Here is a 22,255-nt window from a genome sequence, read left to right on the forward strand (position 1 = left end):
AAAAAGAAGTTTAGAGGAGAAGTTACTCTTTAGTGACGTTTATCATTCACATACCTGTGACAATAAGTGTCTCGGGGTTTTTTTGTTTGTTTTTTCCACATTTACAACCACATGAACACCGTTCAAATAATTTTTACATAACTTCACCACAGACAGGAGAGTGCAGAAAGTTTAGGTGTATAGTAGACTATATCCTGCTGCGAAGTAGGTGGTCTTCTAACGTCTGCACAGCATGTATAGAGAATAAAGGTCTTCATAACACATATGTGGTGTATGTGGTTTCCTTCCAACGGTTCAACTGGCACACACTGTTAAGTACAGATACCAGCACTAAAACTATATGTTTTCTCTTCTGTGGAAGAACATAGGGGGAAGAAATGACACCGTTGTCTGTTAGGAGTAGGCCTATTGTCTTTTTCTGTGACGCTAGTGGTATAGTCATCTATTAAGTACCCACACAGGCAATTCCGAAACAAAGTAAAGTAAAGTAAATTAGGGACATCAGCAAAAGTCTCAAAATAAGATATTCGTTGCAGATTTAAGATTAGTTTTACAGCTTGTGATCACATTTTTCAATTTCATACCAACATGTAGAACTTCTAGGATTTATTGTTCACTAAAGTTTGATTTAATGAGCTTGCTTTTGATACAGTCAGACCCTCCACAAATAGCAAAGCAAGTGGCCTTTGAGAGGAGAGTGGTCTGTTGACTGCTGTGTCCAAGATCAAGAGTTAGTTTGTTAAAAACAAACTGTATTTTTTTTATTAGTGGGGGTGTTAAAGAATTAAACACCTGTTCTCCATTAGTCTTTAAACCAAAAGAACCACATCCTGTAACTGTTCTTTCTGTTTCAATTACATATTTTCTATAGAAATATTTTTACATTATGATATATTATGTAATGGCATTTTTTTAAAATGAAAATGATATCATACCTAGGCAGAAATTGGGAAATGCTATCTTACAAGCATCAAAAGAATAATAAAATAATTGGAGTATAAGCCAGTATGTTTCAGAATTGTTCAAGTTAAAAGCTTCAGTGTGTAAACAAGGAAGTGATACACAGATGTACTTCAACTGTCTCGAATCTTAGGCAGTACCATTGTCTGTTTAATGTGTCTTGAGCGGAGAATCATGTTAACGTTTACTTTGTCTGAGTTTCGTTGCAGCTGGATTTTATCAAAACAGGGGTGGATGTCCTGGATGTTTTTCTCCTTTATTGTCTCAGGTAAAAATTTCTAAATTATCCTGATTTGCATGTGTGTTTTTGTGAAAGGGATCCCAACACAGGAAAGGTATTTGGTGTCAATAACTGTGTTTAACTATAAATGCTCTGTAGAATACATTAATTTTTATATTATATATATTATATATTTATATTATATTTTATATAGTATTTCTAATATATGTCTGAAATATGTAGACCATGGTCTTTGTTAAGATTGTTATTTTCACTTTTATTATATTATACAGCTTAGATGCACAGGGGAGAAAACAACTGAGAAAGAGGGTTTGTATATAACCACCTCAAACCAATTTGGGCACATAGAGGTTTTATGGTATTATGTACCCTAACCATTCAGCTATTTAGATGCCCTAGATCATTAGTCATGTGAGCTTCTATTATTATAATGACTTTTAATCAAACTGTTTTTGCATTTGGCATCACATTATTTGATCCATGCAATAGTTTCCTTCCTTTATAAAGTGTTTTCTAAGGGAATTTTTGCAAAATTTTCCAAGATCACTTGTCATGACTTACAATGAAGCAAGGTTGAACTAAAACTTTATTTCTTTGCTCTCAAAGATCTGTGTTTTAACAACACTTAACAAGTGAAATCTGAAGCCAGCATATACAGTTTTCATTTTAATGGAGCCACTACTTCTTTTTTGAAAATGTTTTAAATCTATAAATCTGTAAAATAACATTTTCTACAAATATTTGTTAGCTTAAACTTCTTGGGCTATAAAAAGTTCCCTGAGAAATCTGGGGGTAGACCTACAGATACTTTTTAAAATATATCGATGCGGTTGCTGTTTATTTGAATAACCCATAACCTGTATATGTAGGTGCTAGACAAATGCTTCAGAGTATAACATGATCAGAAATTCAAAAATGTTTGCACCATCACCCTGAAAATGAGTTGGTCAAGTTTCCTAAAAAAAACTATAACAAACATTGTAATTTTGCATTTTTCAGATTAACTGCTGCTTGTAACCACATTTCCAATTACAGTATCATGACTCTTAATAAAACAACATAATCAAGAACTTTGAGCACTTCTGCATAATAGTTTTGGACAGGAAAACTATTATGGTTAACATCCTGTAATTGTTTTTTTTTTTTATTGTTTTATATTGATGGCTCTTTTTCAGGTACTCACACTTGGGTCACAGTCCACCAGCCTCATGTGCTCATCGCTGCTCTGGGTCATGATGTTATCATGCCATGCGAGCTCAGGTTACCTTCTAATGAGAAAATTACTGCTCCACCAGTTCTGTATTGGCTGTACACAACACATACTGACAATCCCAGACTGTGGATCCCGTCTGACAAGTATATGGGACGTGTAAACCTTGTGGACAAAAATGACAACTCTTCAAACAAGTCCATAGCTCTCAAGAATATCCAATGGGCTGACAGTGGGAAGTACCTGTGCAAACTCTCTATTACCACAAAGAGGGAAAACAGTTTTAGGAGAAAAGGAAATGAAACTTTATTGATGGTTTATGGTAAATATAAAGTTTTAACATTTTTTTCCAATGCGTTACTGTGAAGTGGGACATTCACAGGTTTATTTTAGGGTTCTGTGAGGTTTGGCTGGTTAAAGACAAAAGTGGAATTAAGATTTGATTTATCAGATGAATTAAGAAAAGCTTTATGTTTATCTTTCCTTATTTAAACAGGACAATGGGTGGCCAGTGGCAACCACCATCAGTAGCTACATTTTGTCTGTAGTCCCTGGGCAGGAGAAATCACTACATCAATATGATTGATTAAAGACATTACCAACCACATGAACTTAAAATGTTACAAATAGCACAAAGCAAACAAACAAATATCACAATCTGTTCAGCAAAATACAAAATAAATGTAATTTGTAATAAACAAGTGAATTAATACCAAATAAAAATCATAAAGGAAAAAAAAATATTGGGAAATAAAAACCAATGTCAAATAAGATCATTAAAGATGCACATTCATCTTAAATAAAAAGTCAGGCTAATGATTACAATACACTGTTGATTGATCTTTAACTCGTCTCTTGATTTGCATCTTAAATTGCAATAATTTAAAACATTCTCTAATTTGACTGATTTGTTCCAGACTTTTGCAACATGTATAGAAAAGAAACAGAACAATCTCCTTTTGTTAAACATTTCCCAAGCACATGGGCACAAGATCATTAGCATAGTCTTTGTTAAAATTGTCAAAATAAGTGAAAAGATAATTATTTTTTTGTGCAAATATTTTCAGTGCATGCATATATAAACTCTGCAGTGGCCTCTGAGCTGAGGAGCAGAGTCATGTTTCAGGGTTAAAACTTTAGATTTTGGCAACAGTTTTAGTACAGACGGTAAAGGCTTTGATTTGTCAGATGATGTGCACTATGCAGTAACTGCTTCAAAGTTTAGATGTTAAAAATTTAGACAAAGCTTGCAATACAAATATTTGTGTTTATGTACTTTAATGATTAGTGTACATAACCGTGCATCTGTTTGCATCTAATTTCAGACACCATGATCTTTAACCTCACCAATGACAATGGCTCTCTGCTCCAGTGTGAAATAAATGTGACCGTGACTGGAGAATTTGGAGTTGTTTTGTCCATTTCTCATAATGGAACAAAACTGCAGACTGTTGCTTCAGGAGATGCTGTACCAGGACAGCCCTACGTGACACTTTCTAAAACTCTTTCTCTAAGGGGCAGTGGAAAATATGAGTGTCAGCTGCACCTCAATGAAAAGCTGATAACAAAAAGCATCTTCCACTACCATCTGTCTGGTAATAATTTCCCTCCTGATCAGACCTAGTTTTCACACACACATTATACACTGGCTGCTCTATTTCCAGACTGATCATCTGATTCATCAGCATTTGTTTATTAAAAAAAAGTTTTAAAAAGGTAGAAGTACAATATCTTATCATACAAATAAAAGTCATGTATTCGATAATTACTTATGTAAAAGTACAAAAGTATTAAAATCTAAATATATTTTACATACCAAAATTAAAAATACTTCTTGTGCAGATTGGCACATTTCACTTTAATATGAATTATAACAATATTGGTCCATTATTGTGTATACTGCTCTTTAGGACAGAATTTTAGTACAGTACTTAAATAAATGTAATCAATTACTTTTTATTTCAGGTTGTAAGTATTGAGAAATAAGAGCTGTCCTGCACTCAGAACGCTTTTCTTATAAGTGACAATGACTGTTAATGTACACACCTCTCATTACTAATACAAAACAAAGCATGTACGTGATCTACAGCTTCTGGTAAAAACGCAACCATCATTATATATAACGACCATTCATTGATCACTGATCATTGAATCAGGTTCTTGTTGTCTGTTGCCAACATAAACCAAAAGTTGATTTCTGCCACTGTTTTTAACGTAAAGGGTCACATTTTTTCAAGTGTGTCTTAAAACAGTAATCAGGTGTCAGCAATCCAGTTCTCATTCCATGAAAAATGCATTGCAAAGTTTAGTCTGTTACACTAGAAATTGTTCGCTGCAGTTTGAAACACTGTCTGATGAAACGCAGACTGTATCTCTGTCTGATCAGACCACTAAAGGTTATATTAGCAGTCATATAAGGGAACTTTTCAAAAAGGAAGGACTGTACAAAGTAAATCCTGATTCAGTGTTCACGTGTGCATGTCAGTATTGTTTAAAACAGACAAAGATATGAACCTACCCACAGCAGCTTTAACAGAGTGTTGAAAACTGCACTTTCACACATTTATAGTTTATGGTCTTTGATTGCCCAACCAGTATTAAAGTGAAGATTTGTTTGATCTAAACGTTTCCCTCTCAGTGACTGTAGAAGTTGCAGGTGGTGGAACAAATGCTTTGACAGCAGGTTCAACAACTGTCTCTGGTGAGTTTGTCCCAAACAGCAGCGAACACTCACTTTCTGCTCCTTATGTTGTTTTGGAAAAATGTTTTCATAGTTTCTGCTTAAAGGATCAACAAGACATTTGTAGATCTAGCACCTATACAGATTGGTGGCAGAATTTTCAGTTTCTTTTGTTTGTTTTGGATAAAGCTTCCTTTTAATTTCAGTTTGCATTTACGAGAGAAATAATGATAGTAAATCCAATGCTAAATCAAGGTGTGATTTCATTTGAGCATTACACTTCATGTCAGTGGTTTTGTGTTTCTCAAAAACAGCTGTTGTGGAGTTTCCAGAGCCGTGGCTCCTGTATGTGGCTCTCCTCCTGGTGCCCATCACCGTCCTGCTGGGCCTGGTAACTGCCCTGCAGGTTCAGCACTGTCTGAAAAACGACATCGCCGAGAGACCCTGTGTTTAGCTATACACTTTTAAACATCGGTCAGCATTTTTGAACTCCTTGAACTGCCTGAGAACATTTTTGTCTTAACTTGTGTATATAACACAATTAATGCAGTATCCCATTGTTTAACCTAAATGTCTAACCTCAACCCTTACCCTCACCTAAACCTAGTCCTAACCTTAAACCACACAAAACCATTTGCCACATTGTGTGATGCATTTGTCAGTGCAAGGACAGGGATGCCGTCAGCACAGTAATCCTCACTCCTGGTATAATGAAATGGCCAAAACGAGAGATCAGCGCGTCTGTGCGCCTGCGGTCATGTTACATGGATAATATGAGTGTGTGTATGCCTGAACATGAAGTGGGTTTGATAACAGTTTTCACTTCAAATGTCAGATTAAGAATATGAAATTAGTGATGAGTAAATTAGAAACTTCAATGTGAGTCACCACATTAAGACACTTATTCAAGAGTGAATGAATGTGTGCACTCCTCTAGAAACACAAACTACAGTACTTTAAAAAAGTCCAAAGGGAAAGTTAATTACTGTGCTGTTGTTTTATGTGGGATTGGTTTCTAATAATATTAGGTACTAGCTAAAACCAATTAGAAATAAACCGGAGAGTTTTAGCACTTTGTGTTTTCCTGTTTGGCTTCACGGTGGCATAGAATAAGTCTGGTTAATATTATGATATTTTGACGACAGTGATTCTGAAAACAAAGATGTGTGTGAATATTGTTGACTGCACACAGTAAAACCACTCAGTATTATCCCTCATGTAAACAGGAGTAAAAATATCTTAAATTCATAGAAATATATATTTTCTTCCATCTGCAAATGTTTTCAAGGAATTTCAAGCAGTGTTATATATTTGTGGTTGTTTATCTGTGTTAGAAAAAACTAGAGCATGTTCTGAATTAAAGACTTATTTTTTATTTCTATTTTATGTCTTGTCTTTTACATGTTTTTTGCTGCCCTGCATTGTGCATGTTTAACTATTATAAGTTGTTATATTTCTTTTATTGCCTAATTATTTTTCACACTGGGCAGCATGGTGGCTGAGTGGTTAGCCCTGTTGCCTCACAGCAAGAAGGTCGTGGGTTTGCAACCTGACCTTTCTGTGTGGAGTCTGCATGTTCTCCCTGTGCTTGTGTGGGTTTTCTCCAGGTACTCCAGTTTCCTCCCACAGTCCAAAAACATGTATGTCAGGTTGATTGGTGACTCTAAATTGCCCATAGGAGTGAGTGTGAGTGTGTGAGGTTGTTTGTCTCTATGTGGCCCTGTGATGGACTGGGGACCTGCCCAGGGTGTACCCCTGCCTTTCACCCAAAGAGAGCTGGGACAGGCTCCAGCAGATCCCTGTGACCCTGGTTAGGAATAAGGGGGTATAGATGATGGATGGATGGATGGATTTTTCACACTAGTGTGTTAGCACAGCCTTGCATCTCACATTACGTATACTTACATGTAACATAAAACACCTTTGAGTTTTGGGTCTACCTTGTTCTTCAACACCTTGGGATATACTCTGTTTACAGGTTTTACTGACTTGTGTGTTGCACTGATTGAAAATTGCAAACATTTGAGGTTAATGTTAGAAACATGTAATTCATATAATTATTATGCAATAGTTTTCTGATATATTGACACACACTTAGTCACCTTAAAACGTGACTGTTGTCTTTGCCAACACGTGGGGGTTTCTGAAAGGGATGGAAACATCACATACAATCACTGTTGCCTATCCCTCCTCCTCTTCTTCTGTCTCCAGCCCTCTGCTGCAATGCATCACACCCTCCGTCCTCCTCCTCCTTCCTCCTGCATGCGCCTCCCTCCCCCAGCTTTCACCCATCCCAAACACTGATTAGTGCGGCATCCATCCACTGACGCACTATGTGATTTCTGGAGGTTACTGATTTTTTTTTGTGTGTGTGTGTGTGTGTGTGTGTACAGATTTTTTTTATCTGACGTCTCTCCAGGAGGAATATGCATGTCTCCAAAATAAATTTCCCACCGTGTGTCTCTACTTAAAGGAGATAAAAGAAGATTTTTTTTTCGTGTCGTGCTCTGATCCTAAAATCTCTCCGATGGTCCCCGGTGTGAAAGCAAAGGGACTTCCAGCATCTGACTGCCTGATGGACCGCGGGATGGAAGCCGCCCGCCTCTGACCATCAGTAGGACGAGACGTTTGAAGGACACCAGTGAGAAAAAGCGCATTATTTGTTTACAAAAAGGGAATTTTGACCAGAGGGGACAGGTAACAGGACACAGAGACGCAGCGCTCGGCTCTGCTGCGATTATGGGAATTTAAAACGAAAGACAGGATTGTATGCATTTTTAGCAAATTCACACATTCCAGACAAGCCATTAGTTGGATGTAGTTTCTTGTTTCATCACCCGAGTTCAAACACAGTCACACCCTATTCTTAACTCATCGCTCCACTGCTAGAAGGCACAAAATACCGCACTGTAAGGCTCCAAAGACGCACCAAACGCTGCCCCGGTGTAAATAAACCCCCCTGAGCTGCATGCCTTTCAGCCTGCTTCCATGTACTGGTGACCCATCTGAGCAGCAGAGCCACCTGTGCCTGTGTGCACCATGCGCAGTCAGCAGCTAATGTGCACAAACAGCTGATGATTTCTCTTGGATAAGTCAGAAGCAACCAGACTCAGCCCCAGAGCTGCCTGGAGCTTTATCTGGTTGAGATATGTAGCGGGAATCAACAATTGGGACCGTAGAAAGAAAGCAATAACACTGATTTTAGGCAATAAGAAAAACAAGGTGATAATTGTAATTTCTTCCAAAGCCAAAGAGCTGAAAACGAGCAAGAGGACACTTCACACTTCTTCCATTTGTCATTTTGCTCACACTGTGGCTTTGTCAAGACTCAGGTCATATCTGCAGTCCTGTGTGAGGGAGAAGTCAGTGCAGCTAAATGTTTCCTGTTCATGCATGCAACATTTTGACATTTTAACAGACTTCTGAACTGCACAGTCACCCCAGCTTCATTGCACAACTCTCTCACACGTCCTGCGTCTTCCATTTCCAGCACAAATCCCATCGGACACCTCAGCATCATCACCTATCAGATCAGCCTAAGTATCAGTCTTCCAATAGCTTTTATTGTTAATTACTAACAGTGCCATTTGCCTCAGTCTACAAGTCATGATACTGGCATGAGTTGGTGCACATGGTCTCATTGTGGAGGCCTGGGGCGAGTATAAGTAGTTGAACAAAGGTCATTTTGGAGCAACAAAAGGCCGAAACCCGAAACTCAAGAGTGATTCCTCCCTCTGGTAACTCTATATGCTCACACACTGAGAGGCTGGACAGACTCTCCAGTTAAATAGAGTGATTTAGATCCTGGGAGGTGAACGGCCAAGGTAGCACAACTTCCACTCTGCTGCTGCCAAGCTTTTCAGGTGAAGACCGGGGCAGCAAGAGACACACCCACCCCTTCTTCAAACCCCTGAAAAAACAAGAGGAACCAAGAAGACATCCAGGCAGACCACACCCAGAGTTGCCTCCTTTCACCTCCCAGACTTTTAATCATAGTCAGGACGTCTTTGGTATATTAGTCCTCATCACCAAGCTGGAATAGCTGCTCTGTCTATTTGACTGTGTGTCTCATCTGAAAGTGTGTGTTGTGTGGTGTGTTGATGCCATTGAGAGCCGCCACCAGTCTTCTTTCTCCTGTCAGGATGTCTACAGTACAAGAGCTGCTGCTGCTACCTTTGGCCCTGCTGGCGCTTCAAGGTGAGTGGACAGTGGTTGCGTTGCCATGGCGACGCTGTGATGGCAACACCTTGGCATGCATAAGAGCTACCATCCATTTACCCATTCACTGTCTGTGCTGTGTTTTACCTCTGGGGTGTCTACTGCTGTGTGACGTTGGCCTGTCTACCACTGCCTGCTCTTTTTGTAAGTGATGCTTTGGGGTTTGCCTCAAGAGTGTGCGTGTTTATGGATGGATGCGTGTTGGTTGCGTGTCCAGACGCAGATGTGCGAGTGAGCGTACGTGTTTCCCTGACTGTGCTGGATTGCTTGCTAAAGGCCCAGCTGTTCGGCTTTTATTTTTCAGAGTAATTAGATGAGACCAGCAAAGACACACACGCGTAAAAACACACACACATGCAGAGCAATGTCTATAGTTGCAGTTCAGCGCTGCATCTAATGACGTTATTCATTGTCGACTAATATGCCAGTGTTTTTCTGGATTAATCAGTTCAATAATTTCTCTATAAAATTGTGAAAAAAGAGTCACAGTGTCCTAAAGGACATCATCAATGTCAAAATAAATGTTTTAAGTGAGTTAATGATTTCGGCATGCTTGATGTTGTTGGCACTTTATTCATACGTAAACTTGCTGTAACAACATTCAGCTGCATCGTACTGCAGTTTGTGTGTTTCTCTTTGGTCAGGTCTCTGTTGTATATGCAAACTTTATAGGCTACTACTAGAGCCCTGGAAAATTAGCATCATGAATTATTTGAAAATCCTTCAAATTTGTGGCAATAATTTAAGCTTCCTTCAATCTTTTCACTCATCCTGTTGGTATTTCTATCATTTTAGATATCACAAGTTAATTTCCCACTTCTAGAAGGTGTTTACTGTCATTTATTCTTTCATAGCATGAGAAACACCTTCCACTGATGTGAAAATAGGTTGAGTGACATAATCCCCCACCTTTACGTTGATGTCAGTCTCCTGACACCCACAGAAAGAAAAGGAAGGAAATAAGAAATGTACTATCACAGCCAACATCTCTTTATTTATGATTTAGTTGTTATATCTAAAGCTAATATTCTAAATTGGAAAATGACTGGAGGGTATTTTAACAAGGTGTACTGTAGGTATTGGTAAATGGGTTACAACCATGGAAACATGGACAGTTAAAAAAATGTTACGTATTTTTATAATGTCAAAAAAACATGGCAGTAGGTTTTCTTAGGTGGCATGTTGTCGTCACAGATAATCTTACTTTAAGCACTGGGATTTAAAATGAAGCACAAAAAAGAAGCAATGCATTAAAAGGGAAATTTACTGAAATTTATCTTTGTCAGCCAGCTGCTTTTTGTCTCACGCTCCATCACTGACAACAACAATGCTACTAACCACACATACATACACGTCAACACAGCTTCATAAAGTCAAAAAGTAAAAACAAATACCAGTACAGTTGTTATTCCTGTGAAGAAAATGGCTGTTCATAAGACACGTAAGATTGTAACAAGCAGGCAGAGCTGCAGAAAGTGGAGCTGGGGAGCAGGATAGACAACAGTGAAGTGAAAATTTAAGAAGGTTATAAAACCTCAGAGACAGACAGTTTGGTTGAGGGACTGAAGTGAGTGAGCACATCTGGAGCTGGATGTAGTGAGGATGAGGATATAAGACAGAGTGGGAAATGGGCTGGAATCCCCCAGGAAAGGAAAAGGAACAAATTAAGACTAATAATAACATCAAGACATGTTCATCTTATTCTTCAAAATTGATATTTTATGTGGTAAAAAAACTATTTTTTTAGGCACATATTATACACATTTTATAACTGTTCAATATTACATAGGGTGGTTTGTTGATGGTCACAAGCTCCACCCACGCTCCATCACTCTAAGTGCTATCTAAATGAAGTTTGGTGAAGCTGAAGGCAAATATAATCAGAAAAAGAAAAATGAATAAGCAGAAATACTGGGACAGCTTACCCCCAAAAGCAAAGAAAAAAAAGACTTATGTAGGAAGTGCAAAAAGAACATTATTTAAACAAGTCGACAGAAGCTGAGCTGCAGGTTCATCTAGGACAGTATATGAGGAGAAAAGAGCTTAGACACATTCCTGAATACCTAGTACAAGTCTGAAAACACAGGAAAGCTTTTGATTTCATAACCATTTACAGGAATAGAAACATCAGCATAAACAACATTCAGCCAATGATTGTGAAGTTTAATTTCATTCATACTGTCTTCAGATATGACGCATAGAAAACAGCCAGTTGATTGAGTCATGTGTCCTTGCTTTTAAGCCAGACTAGAGGCTCATAAAATTTAATGCATCTGCTGGCAACTTTAACTAATGCACACAGCAGAGCCTCTTTGTGTCAACAGTCAGCTGTAGCTCAGTAGAGCCATTTAGTCTGCAAATGCCTCCACCACAAACTTATGGTCAAAGGAGATCACTGTCAGGATATTTCAACAACCGCACCATTGAGCCATTTGGACTTGTATCTGCTCCATCACTCCACTCTAACCACCGCTTCTGCACAAACTGGAAATTGCATTACGCAGAAGCTCATCATTTTAAGTAGCATGGGCACAACATAAATGAATTATGACTACTCAATGATGCTCTAGAGCAAGTTCTGATTTTTGGTCTGTACTTTAGAAAAGTTTTTTTTTTTTTTTAATTCAGAGCTACGAGTTGTCAACACGTTAGAATGAAGGACATATGTGAAAGGAACATATTAGTGTTTTGCAGATTCATCAGCATTTACATCTCAGGTCCCTGTGTCTGGCCAATGTGGACCTTCCATAAAATCTGAACAATTTAACAGAATCGGTACCCGTCAAGCTGTGCTGTGTGAAGTGCTCATGTTGTTGTGTGCTAACCCCTGATGAAACATGATGCCATCACTCTCACAAAAGGTTATAAGATCTTGTTAAACCTGCAATTGCAGTTTACAGTACTGGATGCCTGGATCTATATTTATGGCTCATACAAGCAGCAAGCATTGCAAACAAGGAGTTCTTGATTGATGCACTCCATCTGAGTGGTCCTGCAGTCTGTACAAAAGCATGAATGTGACTTTTAAAATGGTAACAGTCATTCATTTGTTCCCCGTCTGCAGCTGCTATCAGAGACTTTCATTTTAAAACTATCTGAGGCTCTGCTATTCTGAGAGTCATGGAGCGAGATACTGTGCAGCGACCTGATTGCAGGCTGCATGTGTTCTGCTCACTGGTTCTACACACACAATATGCAAAGCAGACACACAAATGCACTTACACACCTGAGCTAAAGGCAGAGGGAGGGGGGAGGCAGTATTTTTATTTGAGCTGGAAACTTTATCAATAACTTTATCAATAATTACAGCTAACACCATAGAAATACATGAATATGTTGTGGTCCACACGACAACAATTTGTATTAGATCAGTCAGTAAGAATGTTTAAATGTATTGGTCTGTAGTTTAACATATACAGCAACAGTTAGGTGATTACAGATTAGTAGATAACATTTTTATGAATGCCTCTGTCCTAATAGAAAACATTTGTTGTTGTGCCCAGTGAGTGAATATAAGATTCCATCCTTAATATCAAAAGTTGCCAATGTCAAATATAATCTCTCAAAAGACAGACAGACAGACAGACAGACAGACAGACAGACAGACAGACAGACAGACAGACAGAGCTGACGTCTTGGAGACATGGACCGATAAGAAGCGTCATCACTCATGACCGGCTCTTAAAAGCTGCCATTGCAGTGATGCACTGCTTCACACCCCTTGCACACTTTACTGAGCTAATAACTATGGAAACTGTGTTTCTGCAGTGTGTGTGTGTGTGTGTGTGTGTGTGTGTGTGGCAAAGTCACACAAGGCCAGTCAAGGACAAAAGCACATTATGAATCAGGACATGGACAGATCGTTTTGAGACGCTCACAGCACAGTGATCTTGTCTGATCTACTTGTTCCACTGGAAAGTCTCTTGCTTGGCTGGTGTCAAGGGAAATGTCATGGATGCTTGGCATTTCCCCTGGTTATGTATGGTTACAGCATGTCTGTGTGTTTATGGCCATAGTTACTCAGCCATAGAAACAGGTGTTGTCCTCCCTCATTTCCTTTGCTATCACTTATTCAATTTTTATTTCTCTGTCTTTCTGTTACGACTAGTTCAGCAAATAACCTTTTACATTTTATTCAGCTCCCAGCAACCTGCTAATCCAGCTAAACTCAGAGGGTGGCTGGTCATTTGTGCAGCTAAAGCTATAAATCAGTTTGTTTTTATTTATTTATTTATTTTTGCTTTATAGGCCTCAGGGGCATACAGAAACTGATATGAGGGATTCAGCCCCCCTGTCAGGGAGAAAAAAAACTCCTAATCTGCAATTTCTAGAATATCCGTTGCATAATCCTGAACTTCAGTCCACAGATTACGCAATGGATTTGCGTTTTTGATGCTCTGTGTCTATGTGTCCTGCTGCTGTTAGTGAAAATCATTGCTGAAGCAGCTCTGGCTCTGTTTAGTCTGTACTTGGGAAGAGCAGTTACTTTTGTGTCTGCTTGCATGTTTGTCTTTCGCTCGCTGTCTCTCTGTCATTGTCTTTTCATTGTCTTGTAAACTTGCTGTCTCAGCTTTGGACAGTCAGCAGCATCAGTGCTCCCCTTGCACATTCTGGCTTCTCGCTGTGTCACCAACCTCCCTCAGGATCACTGCCTCTTGATTTGTGTGTGCTGGTGTCCTTGTTTTCATCTGCCTCTGTTCTTCCTGTCCTGCAACCAAAGTGATTTCCTCTCGCTATCCAACATGTGCTTCATTGTTGTTGTAATGTGTCTCCTTTGTCTGCATTTCAGGTCTCATCTTCCTTTCTCTAAGCAGTCAGTGTGTCAGCCAGCTCAAACCCCTCTGTGTTTTTCTGCATGGGATGTCTTGCTCCTGTGCCTGTGGTGTCTCTCTCTGTCTTTTCTATACAGTAAAAGCTGAAATCATGATGTTTCTTACAGACCTGACAAAATATTGTCTTATATTAATGCTTAACTTAAAATGTGGTGATTATTATCAAAATGTCTCCTAGTTGAGTTTTCAGATGCTTTCCTCTGTGATTGTACAGGGGCTTTAATAATGACTTTCATCGACCTCTATTGGCAGCCAAGGATTAGCAGCAGCACTGACAGCTGGTGCAGCTTACAGCACCATGTAATTAACACAAACAATCAAGTCACATTTGTGAGAGACGAGGGAGCTAATTAGAGCCGAGGTTAAAATGAAAAATAAAAAATAGGCAACCATTTTGTATTTTCCAGTCACTGTATTGTTTTGTGTGAATCTACAGAACGTTTCTAAATGCTGTTTGCTTCAGGTTTGTTTGATAATCTGGAGATCCTCTGCAGACCAGCTTCCCAGGAAACCCAAAAAGCCAAGATCCCAGCCTTAAAACTAACTTTGTTAGGTTTAGACATTTAGGTTTCTCATGTGAAAAGTCTGGTTCAATACAACTTTAGTTTTATGTGTTACTTCTGAGTGTGATTATTATGTTTAAATCATAAATATAATTGAAGGGGTCAGGGAACATGGCAAAATTGGCATAATAAAGTTCAACAGTGCGGTTGAAAAACAACAGGTTGTAAACAAGCCAACTAAACCTGTGATTATGTTTGCACCAGATTGTACCTATGCAGTTACAACATGGTGGAAAGATCATGGAATATCTGATCTGCTAAATAATAATATCTGCATATACTCACATTTAGAAAAAAACTAAATGTTTTCAAATTTGTATTAGACTGTTCCTCAATATGTTTCATTGTCACAATAACTGATTAAAAACTTCCTTCCTGTGCAACACACATATCCCACCAAACTAACTTAATTGAGAGTAGTTAGCAGTAAGTATAAGAGAAGTGCTAAAGAATGCTACTGGTGCAAATGCAAACAATGTACAAAACATTGTAACATTGACATTTAATTCATTGTATCAATTATAAGTAATGGGGCTAGAAGGGTAGTGATCTAAATGACTTTATTCTGAAGGTCAACTAAAACTTAGCACACATTGGTAACATAAAAATTGTGTGCACATTCAGTAAGTAAAACGATGGACCAGAAAGTCAGTCTGTAAACTGGGATGAATGTTTACAACAGTTTGTGTAATGTTATTACTAAAAGGCACAATTTAAAATGAAAAATAAGACCCAAGTTGTATGAAACCAGCGTCAACCCAACAGGAACTGGGAAAATAAAACCTTCATCAGTGCATGCTGCATTTTTATCTATCACCTCAAAATTCAGCAGAACTGAATGTGGCTTTGCTACAAGCACTCCAGCAAACTGGAGGCTGGAGATCAGGAAAAACGTATAAAGTACATTAGGTCTGTTCAGGTCAACTAAACCTGAACTGGCTTGGGTTCAGTCGTTCTCGGGTCCAGCTGGGTGCTTCAGGTCTATGTTTGGTATAAATGCACAGGTTCATCTCTTAAACTAAAGTACAATGGGGCCAGTTATGTTTGGGTTTGTTTTTTGGGGCTTGTGAAATCTTACATTATGTTCTTAACGTTCTCTTCTATTTCCCTTTTTTCCCTCCTCTCTCTCTCTCTCTCTCTCTCTGCAGTGCATCAGCCAGCATTAGGCCTCTGCCCTCCTGCTTTCCCATCTCCCCATGCTTTTGTAGAAACGGCTGTTACTGCTAAAGCCTGTGCTAACTTTCTCTCTTTCTTTCCTCTTCCTTCATTCATCCTGTCCATGTTTCTCTGCAGTGTGGTGTCATTTCTATTTCTGTGATTCTTTTAAATGTCTCCCTATAGTGCTGCAATATCTGTATCCTAGGAAGTAAAAACCAGAGCTTTGTCTTTATATAGTTGTGTACATGAGGCCATGGATGATGTGCAGCCACTGGAATCTTTAAATGACTCCTCAGAGTTCATCTTACCAGTGTTGTGCTATGTGTTTCCTGTCCTCTCCCTCATTTTCCTTCCCCACCTTACAATTTGAAACAAAAGCTTCGCCAGAGGTGAAAGTTGAGAATAGCACAAGATCATTGGTTGAGTGCGAAGCTGAAGCCTCAGTGGAAACTGCAAGGTGCAGTGTGAGAAAGAAACATTTGGAGTTACAGGTGTGTAACTCCCGGCCGATGAGAAGTATGTGTCATGATGATGATGGCATATATAGACTCATGCTTCTATATATGAATTTAGCTCAGATAGCAGTTGACAGAATGCAAGATAATAACATCGCTCACTGCAACCTCTTTATTTCCCCTCAGTTCACAGATTAAAAAACACACCAAATGTAAATGTCCACAGAACTAAACAAACTAATTAATTAAATTCACAACAACCTATGAACTGAAATGATGAGTGGAAATAAAAAAAATGCAAGAAAAAAGCTCTGCCCGATACAATAAACACGCATGCAAAGAGCATTGGGAGTAAGCACGCAAAAATACAAACACTGTAATAACTAAGATTGTTAAGTAGTTAAACCATTTGCCTGCAAGTACTGAAAAACTAGAAACACCAGAGCTCTGCCCATGTGTCAACCTTGCCCTCAAGTCATGGGTACATAAAAAAAAGGATGCTGGACATGCAAAGCTCTGCCTTTGAACCCTGTGACCTGCAAATAGACAGCAAGCAAAAACTGAAAACAGGTTTCTTACTGTGTGTTCTTCATCCCCTTCACTCTGCAGTATGTCTGTGCCATGGAGCCTGCGTGGAGGTGGACTCAGACACAGAGGCTGTGGCCCATGAAGGCTTCAAGCTGGGCTGCATCTCCTGTAAAATGCGGGGTGAGGTGAAGGCCAACGCCTCTGTCAACTGGTACTTCAAGGCTTCAGATGAGGATGAGTTCTCCCATGTAAGAAAAGAGACAGTTTAAATAAGTATTAACTTAGTGTTTGAACTAACAAAAAAAGTGAAATTAGAGCATCATGTATTTTACAGGTGACTTGAAAATGGGAGCTGGTGCATGGATACTAAAAAGGAACAGAAGCTTTAGCATGATCGCTCACCATATTTCTGCATACAAAATTGCATTAGTCAATACAGCAAAGTCTTAAAAGTATAAAGGGAACTTATCTCTTGTAAGCTTTTCCCAGTTTAATTCGTAAATAACCAATAAAGCTCCTTAATTTCCTGAGAAAGGCCTAATGCAGGAAACCAAACCCCAGACTTATCTAATGAGCACAAAGCCTGCTGCTGAATAAGTGGCAGTGGGCAGGCAAAAACTCTGAGGTGTTGGTTGTGGTATAAAAGCTGAGAAATGGAATTCCAAAATAAAATACTAAAAAAATGAATAGTTTCACAGTTTCAGCAATAAACTAGCATCTATTACATTAGATGCAGCCAGCTTCCTCCCTGATGTAATTATTTATCCTGTTTCCAGATAAAGCAATACATACTCATCCATCACCCCAGTGTTCTTTGTCTCCTCTTCTGGGAAATGGCCACTATGCATTTATCATGAGAGAGCAGAGTGTTGCATTTTTCATGACAAGATTTTTTTTTTCCTTCTTTGTGCCGACTGAAAGGCTGCGCTCTTACTTACCAAAGATGTCCTCACCAGGCACAGCAAAGTGCCCATTACAGTATATACAGCATCTATAGCAGGAGAGATCCCATTAGCCCTAAGGTGCCATTTAGAATCTGTAACCACTAATTCTCCAGAAAGTGCAGATGTGAGGCCGTAACTGCAGCACGGTCGATACTGGAAAAATAGCAGCAGAGGAGACCAGCTATCCGTCTGTAGGACAGAACAACTGCATGTGTATGAATATTCATATCAACACAGAACATCAGTTTGTTTTACACCTCCCAGCATCCAAGAGAAAACAGCAGCTTTCTGAACTTTTATTTGTTTATATATGTAAATAAACAAAACCACCAGCTAAAGTTTATTAATTGGATGCAAAAATAAGTGTAAAAACACACTGAATGAGCAGAGCTGCAGAGAGGCTGAGATTGAAACCTTACCCACAGCAGTTCTCTATACAGTGTTGATGTGGATGAGGTCAAAGGTGATGTGGTGCAAAGCTTTTATGATTTGTAGCAAATTAGCTAAACGGGTTTGGTCTCTCAGGGCTTTTATATCTGATACCTATGTTTCCGCCTTTCATCTGAACACTGTCAAATCACTTCTCTGAATGTTCAGTCTATTTTGCTGTGGCTCCAGCTCAAGGATCCTCCCCTGCAATTGTCTTCCAGTTATACAGCTATAAAAATAAAGTCGGAGAAGTAATTGACACACGTTTCTACGGGCGACTGGACTGGAATGGCAGCAAGAATACCGAAGACCTACAGGACGGCTCCATCTACATCCTCAATGTCACTTACAACGACACGGGAACGTACAAGTGCATATTCAACCGCATCCTTATGTACACCGACTACGAGTTTCAAACCAGCCCCAACAAGACTATCGTCATTAACGTGGTCCCAAAAAGTAAGAAAATTACCAATGACTATATCAGAAAACTGATTTGAATCTTTAACTTTTTACTCAGACTGGACAAACCTTGTCCGTCACACCCAAGTCATTTTCATTATCAGTTTATTGTTTTCAAAGTCTTTAGAATAATTTCTTTGCTATAACTGGAATAAAATACATTTATTAAGTGATTTACTGCCTCAAAACATTTATAAACAACCCTTAAGCAATGGTTAATTTATTTCTTGTGAAAAAACATCCAAAAATAACAACAGCTAAATAGGGAAGAAATCCTAGAAAATTGGCTTAAATGAAACCAAAGTTCTCCTGCAAGATCATAGACATTATGTGAGCAAAATTCACAAAGAGGTGTCCCCCAAGGTTCAATGATCGATCCTTGAATCTTCATTAGAAGATGATGTCAGATACTTTAGGTTAACTGGGTCTACAGCAGCATTTAGTGAATAATGAATGGTGACAGTTTAATTCAGGGCAAAAGCTCATGAATTATGACTTTGTGTCTCTCTAGTGACCAGGGGAATGGCATCCATTTTGTCTGAGGTTATGATGTATGTCTCGGTCATCGGGCTGCAATTCTGGCTGGTGGTTGAGATGATTTACTGCTATAGAAAGATCTCAGCAGCAGGAGAGGAAGCTCTGAGAGAAAGCGCGTGAGTAACATCTACAATACACAAATACATACAAAGCCAGCCTCTTCCCGGTGCCGGCTATTAATTTCCAAATCCTGCTGGGCTGTCCAAATGTCCTGATTTCCCACCTTCAGCCTTCACACTGGCTTTTTCTTCTTCATCCCTGTTTGAAAAGCAGAGACAATCTGGTTCAATCTGCCCTTTTTCCACTCACTGAACTGATACCTTGTTTTGATTCTGATTCACAGATTTTGACTGCCTTTCTCATCTTTTTCTCCTTTCTTCCCACTTGGGTTTCCTCAGGGCGGAGTATTTAGCTATAGCATCGGAAAGTAAAGATAATTGTGCAGGTGTACAAGTGGCTGAATAGCACCGGTAGGTCTGGAGTCACACTAAACATGAACTTTGAATTTTTGTTTTTCCTTGTGCTTTTCTTTGTTATTCCTTGTTAATAATCTAGGCCTTTATAAAATTTGCCTAGACTTGTTACCACAATGAAAGTAATTTCTCTGCTTTTAATATGTTTATGATATTAAATTTTTCTTTAAAAAGTTACTCAGGAAATATTGCCATCATGTTAAGATTTTAAAGTCATATTTATAACTTAGCCTTTTCATATAAAACATGCACTATTATTAACCTGTCAAGATACCAGCTAGGCCAAACTGTATCTGTTATCTTGCGACTCATCGTACCTGTCATTACAGGATATATGTCTATAGGTTATGAGCAGGTCAGTGAAAGACTGATTTATTCTTCTCACTTTTGCCCCAGTTCCACCCCAACATTTATGTTATTCATTTTCTGGACTTTTTGTTGTTTTTATTTTTTTGAACTTCAGGCCAAAGAAGATTTGAGGTCAAAGACAAATTTGAGGAACCTCACGTCCACGTCTGTGCTCTTGTCTCCTCTCGCCATCACTCACCTCCCACCCTTGTCTCCACATGAAGGAATAGTGGAAACACAGAGAGGAGAAAGACCTTCACTGAAAACTTTTAAATAACTTAAGGGCAGGACTGCACTGTGTCCCATTTTGAGGGGCAGGTTAGCAGCATCAGGTTGTGGTTCAACAGGACAGAGGGAGAGAGTTGTACTGTATATAGGTGTATAAGTATGCACAGATAATCTAATGTAGAGTATATTATGGGCCTACTGTATATTCACTAACTGCATGTTTAAGATCTTATCAAAACAACATGTTTCTGATGTGTGTCACGAGGTTTTCAAAAGCTTTGAATGAGTTGGGATATATTTCATTACACACCAGGATTCAACCAACACAGGCTATTTCAGTGTTTCCTTTGTAGATTTATGAAGCTGTGTTACAAATGTTTTAATGTTAAAATATCAAAACATGGAATAACAAAGCAAGAACGAATATACTTTTAAATACAAGAACATTTGCCTGCAAAGTCATTCTGAATGCTACCAAACACTATAGAGGAAAAAGTGAAATGGCTGATAATGTGTTCTAATGTTCAATGTTTCATTTTTTTCTCAGATTTTCATTAAAATCAGTCACAGGAAACTGCATTTGACCAACATAGTAAGTCAAACTGGCAACCCAACTGAACCTTTTATTTTAATTTCTCACATTTTAAGATACAACATATAGATGTTTCTGCAAATTTAAACATAAGTAAGCAGAAAAGTGATCGCCCTTCACCTGCACACATTCACTCACTAAAAGAAATGTTCTTAAATTTAATTCTGGTTATGTTAACTCATCACTCGAGGATGTTTGATGAACACCTGAAGTGTTCTCAGAGTTTTGAATCACTAGTTCTCAAAAAAGAATAAAACTCAGACAGGATTTAGGTTAATCTTTAAACACAGCACTAGCCATGTTTTTAAAACTTCATACTGGGCTGGGAAATGAGAAGCTGTTCTGACTTTTTAAATGTATTTTCTTTGACCCTGTGAGCTCATAATGTATAAAACAGCTCAATGTCAGAAAGTGATTTTTGTGCAATAGCAATTTAAAGCTGGATTTCAGTGGAGCTCCCTGTTAATTAAAGTGTGACCAGCATTTTCAGCAGAACACCATCGCAGCCTGTTTAAACTGGCTGTGATGATCTCTTTAGTTTGATCTTCAAAGTTGCTCACAGGATTTAGTGCTGTAAAAGCCTCTCACCAGATTAAAATTAAATCTGGAGTCAAAGTGGAACTTCCTGTGACATATGAGGAGAAGATGAACATTTTTAGCCCAGACCAGTTTGTATTACACCAAGAGAATGCAGTTTTACCAGAAAGCTGATATGTATCACTTTAGGCTGAATTTATCTTCAGTGAAAACTTTCCCACTGATGTGTATTTTCATAGAAATGTCTTAATGTCTTTGTAGAACCTTAAGGGCTTGGCTAATTACTATTATCAAACTGCCATGGGCAAAACATGTCCGGTGTGCCTCCCAGAGTGAAGCCAGTGGAAACCAGAAAGGTACAGAAAAGAGCTGACAAGTCCTTAGTGCTTCTAAAATGAGAAGAAGAAGAAGAAAAAAAAAAAAAGAGTATTGGTGGACACTAGATGGCAGCCACACACTGCCGTTTACAGTTTACTATTCCTGCATGATTACATCGCTTTTGATACGTTCTGATATGGAGAGGGGGACACACCACACACAGATAAATGAATACAGAATAACTGCATGCTTACTGATGTGATAAAGACCACAATATGGTTTTTTAGTAGTAACAACTGAATTGAAATAATTGAAGCAATGTATACAGTGCTGAGTGATTTACCGTCTGGGAACGGATCAGTCGACATCCTCTAATCACCTTTTCCTACACAGGTGAACCAGTGAAATGAAAACCTCACTGCTCCCCACACTGTTGGTCTGCTTGTCTGCTTGTTGTCCATGTGTTTTCTTTCAGTAACAAAAGAACTGCAGATTTCACTTCATATGTAGGTGTGGAAATGCTGCCTGCTAAAAAAGACAAG

General features: G+C 38.7%; 2 protein-coding genes across 3 annotated transcripts; both read left to right on the forward strand.

Moving 5' to 3' along the window:
• Positions 1 to 467: 467 nt before the first annotated feature.
• On the forward strand, positions 468 to 6,477 carry LOC113136255 (uncharacterized). Its single transcript, XM_026316906.2, has 5 exons — positions 468 to 1,228; positions 2,377 to 2,733; positions 3,737 to 4,006; positions 5,050 to 5,112; positions 5,406 to 6,477. Exons 1-5 carry the CDS (start codon positions 1,114 to 1,116, stop codon positions 5,543 to 5,545), a joined length of 945 nt encoding a protein of 314 aa, XP_026172691.1. The 5' UTR covers positions 468 to 1,113; the 3' UTR covers positions 5,546 to 6,477.
• A 1,176-nt stretch (positions 6,478 to 7,653) lies between these two features.
• Positions 7,654 to 22,136, forward strand: scn1ba (sodium channel, voltage-gated, type I, beta a). Of its 2 annotated transcripts, XM_026316923.2 has the most exons (6): positions 7,654 to 9,288; positions 16,927 to 17,093; positions 18,440 to 18,677; positions 19,192 to 19,333; positions 19,616 to 19,687; positions 20,154 to 22,136. In XM_026316923.2, the coding sequence occupies exons 1-5, from the start codon at positions 9,192 to 9,194 to the stop codon at positions 19,680 to 19,682; spliced, it is 711 nt and encodes a 236-aa protein (XP_026172708.1). In that variant the 5' UTR covers positions 7,654 to 9,191; the 3' UTR covers positions 19,683 to 19,687; positions 20,154 to 22,136. The 2 variants fall into 2 exon arrangements, with proteins under 2 accessions (XP_026172708.1, XP_026172709.1); XM_026316924.2 differs by lacking the exon at positions 19,616 to 19,687.
• Positions 22,137 to 22,255: the final 119 nt, after the last annotated feature.

Source organism: Mastacembelus armatus, chromosome 16 (genome assembly GCF_900324485.2).
Source record: "Mastacembelus armatus chromosome 16, fMasArm1.2, whole genome shotgun sequence".
In the NCBI taxonomy this organism is placed as follows: domain Eukaryota; kingdom Metazoa; phylum Chordata; class Actinopteri; order Synbranchiformes; family Mastacembelidae; genus Mastacembelus; species Mastacembelus armatus.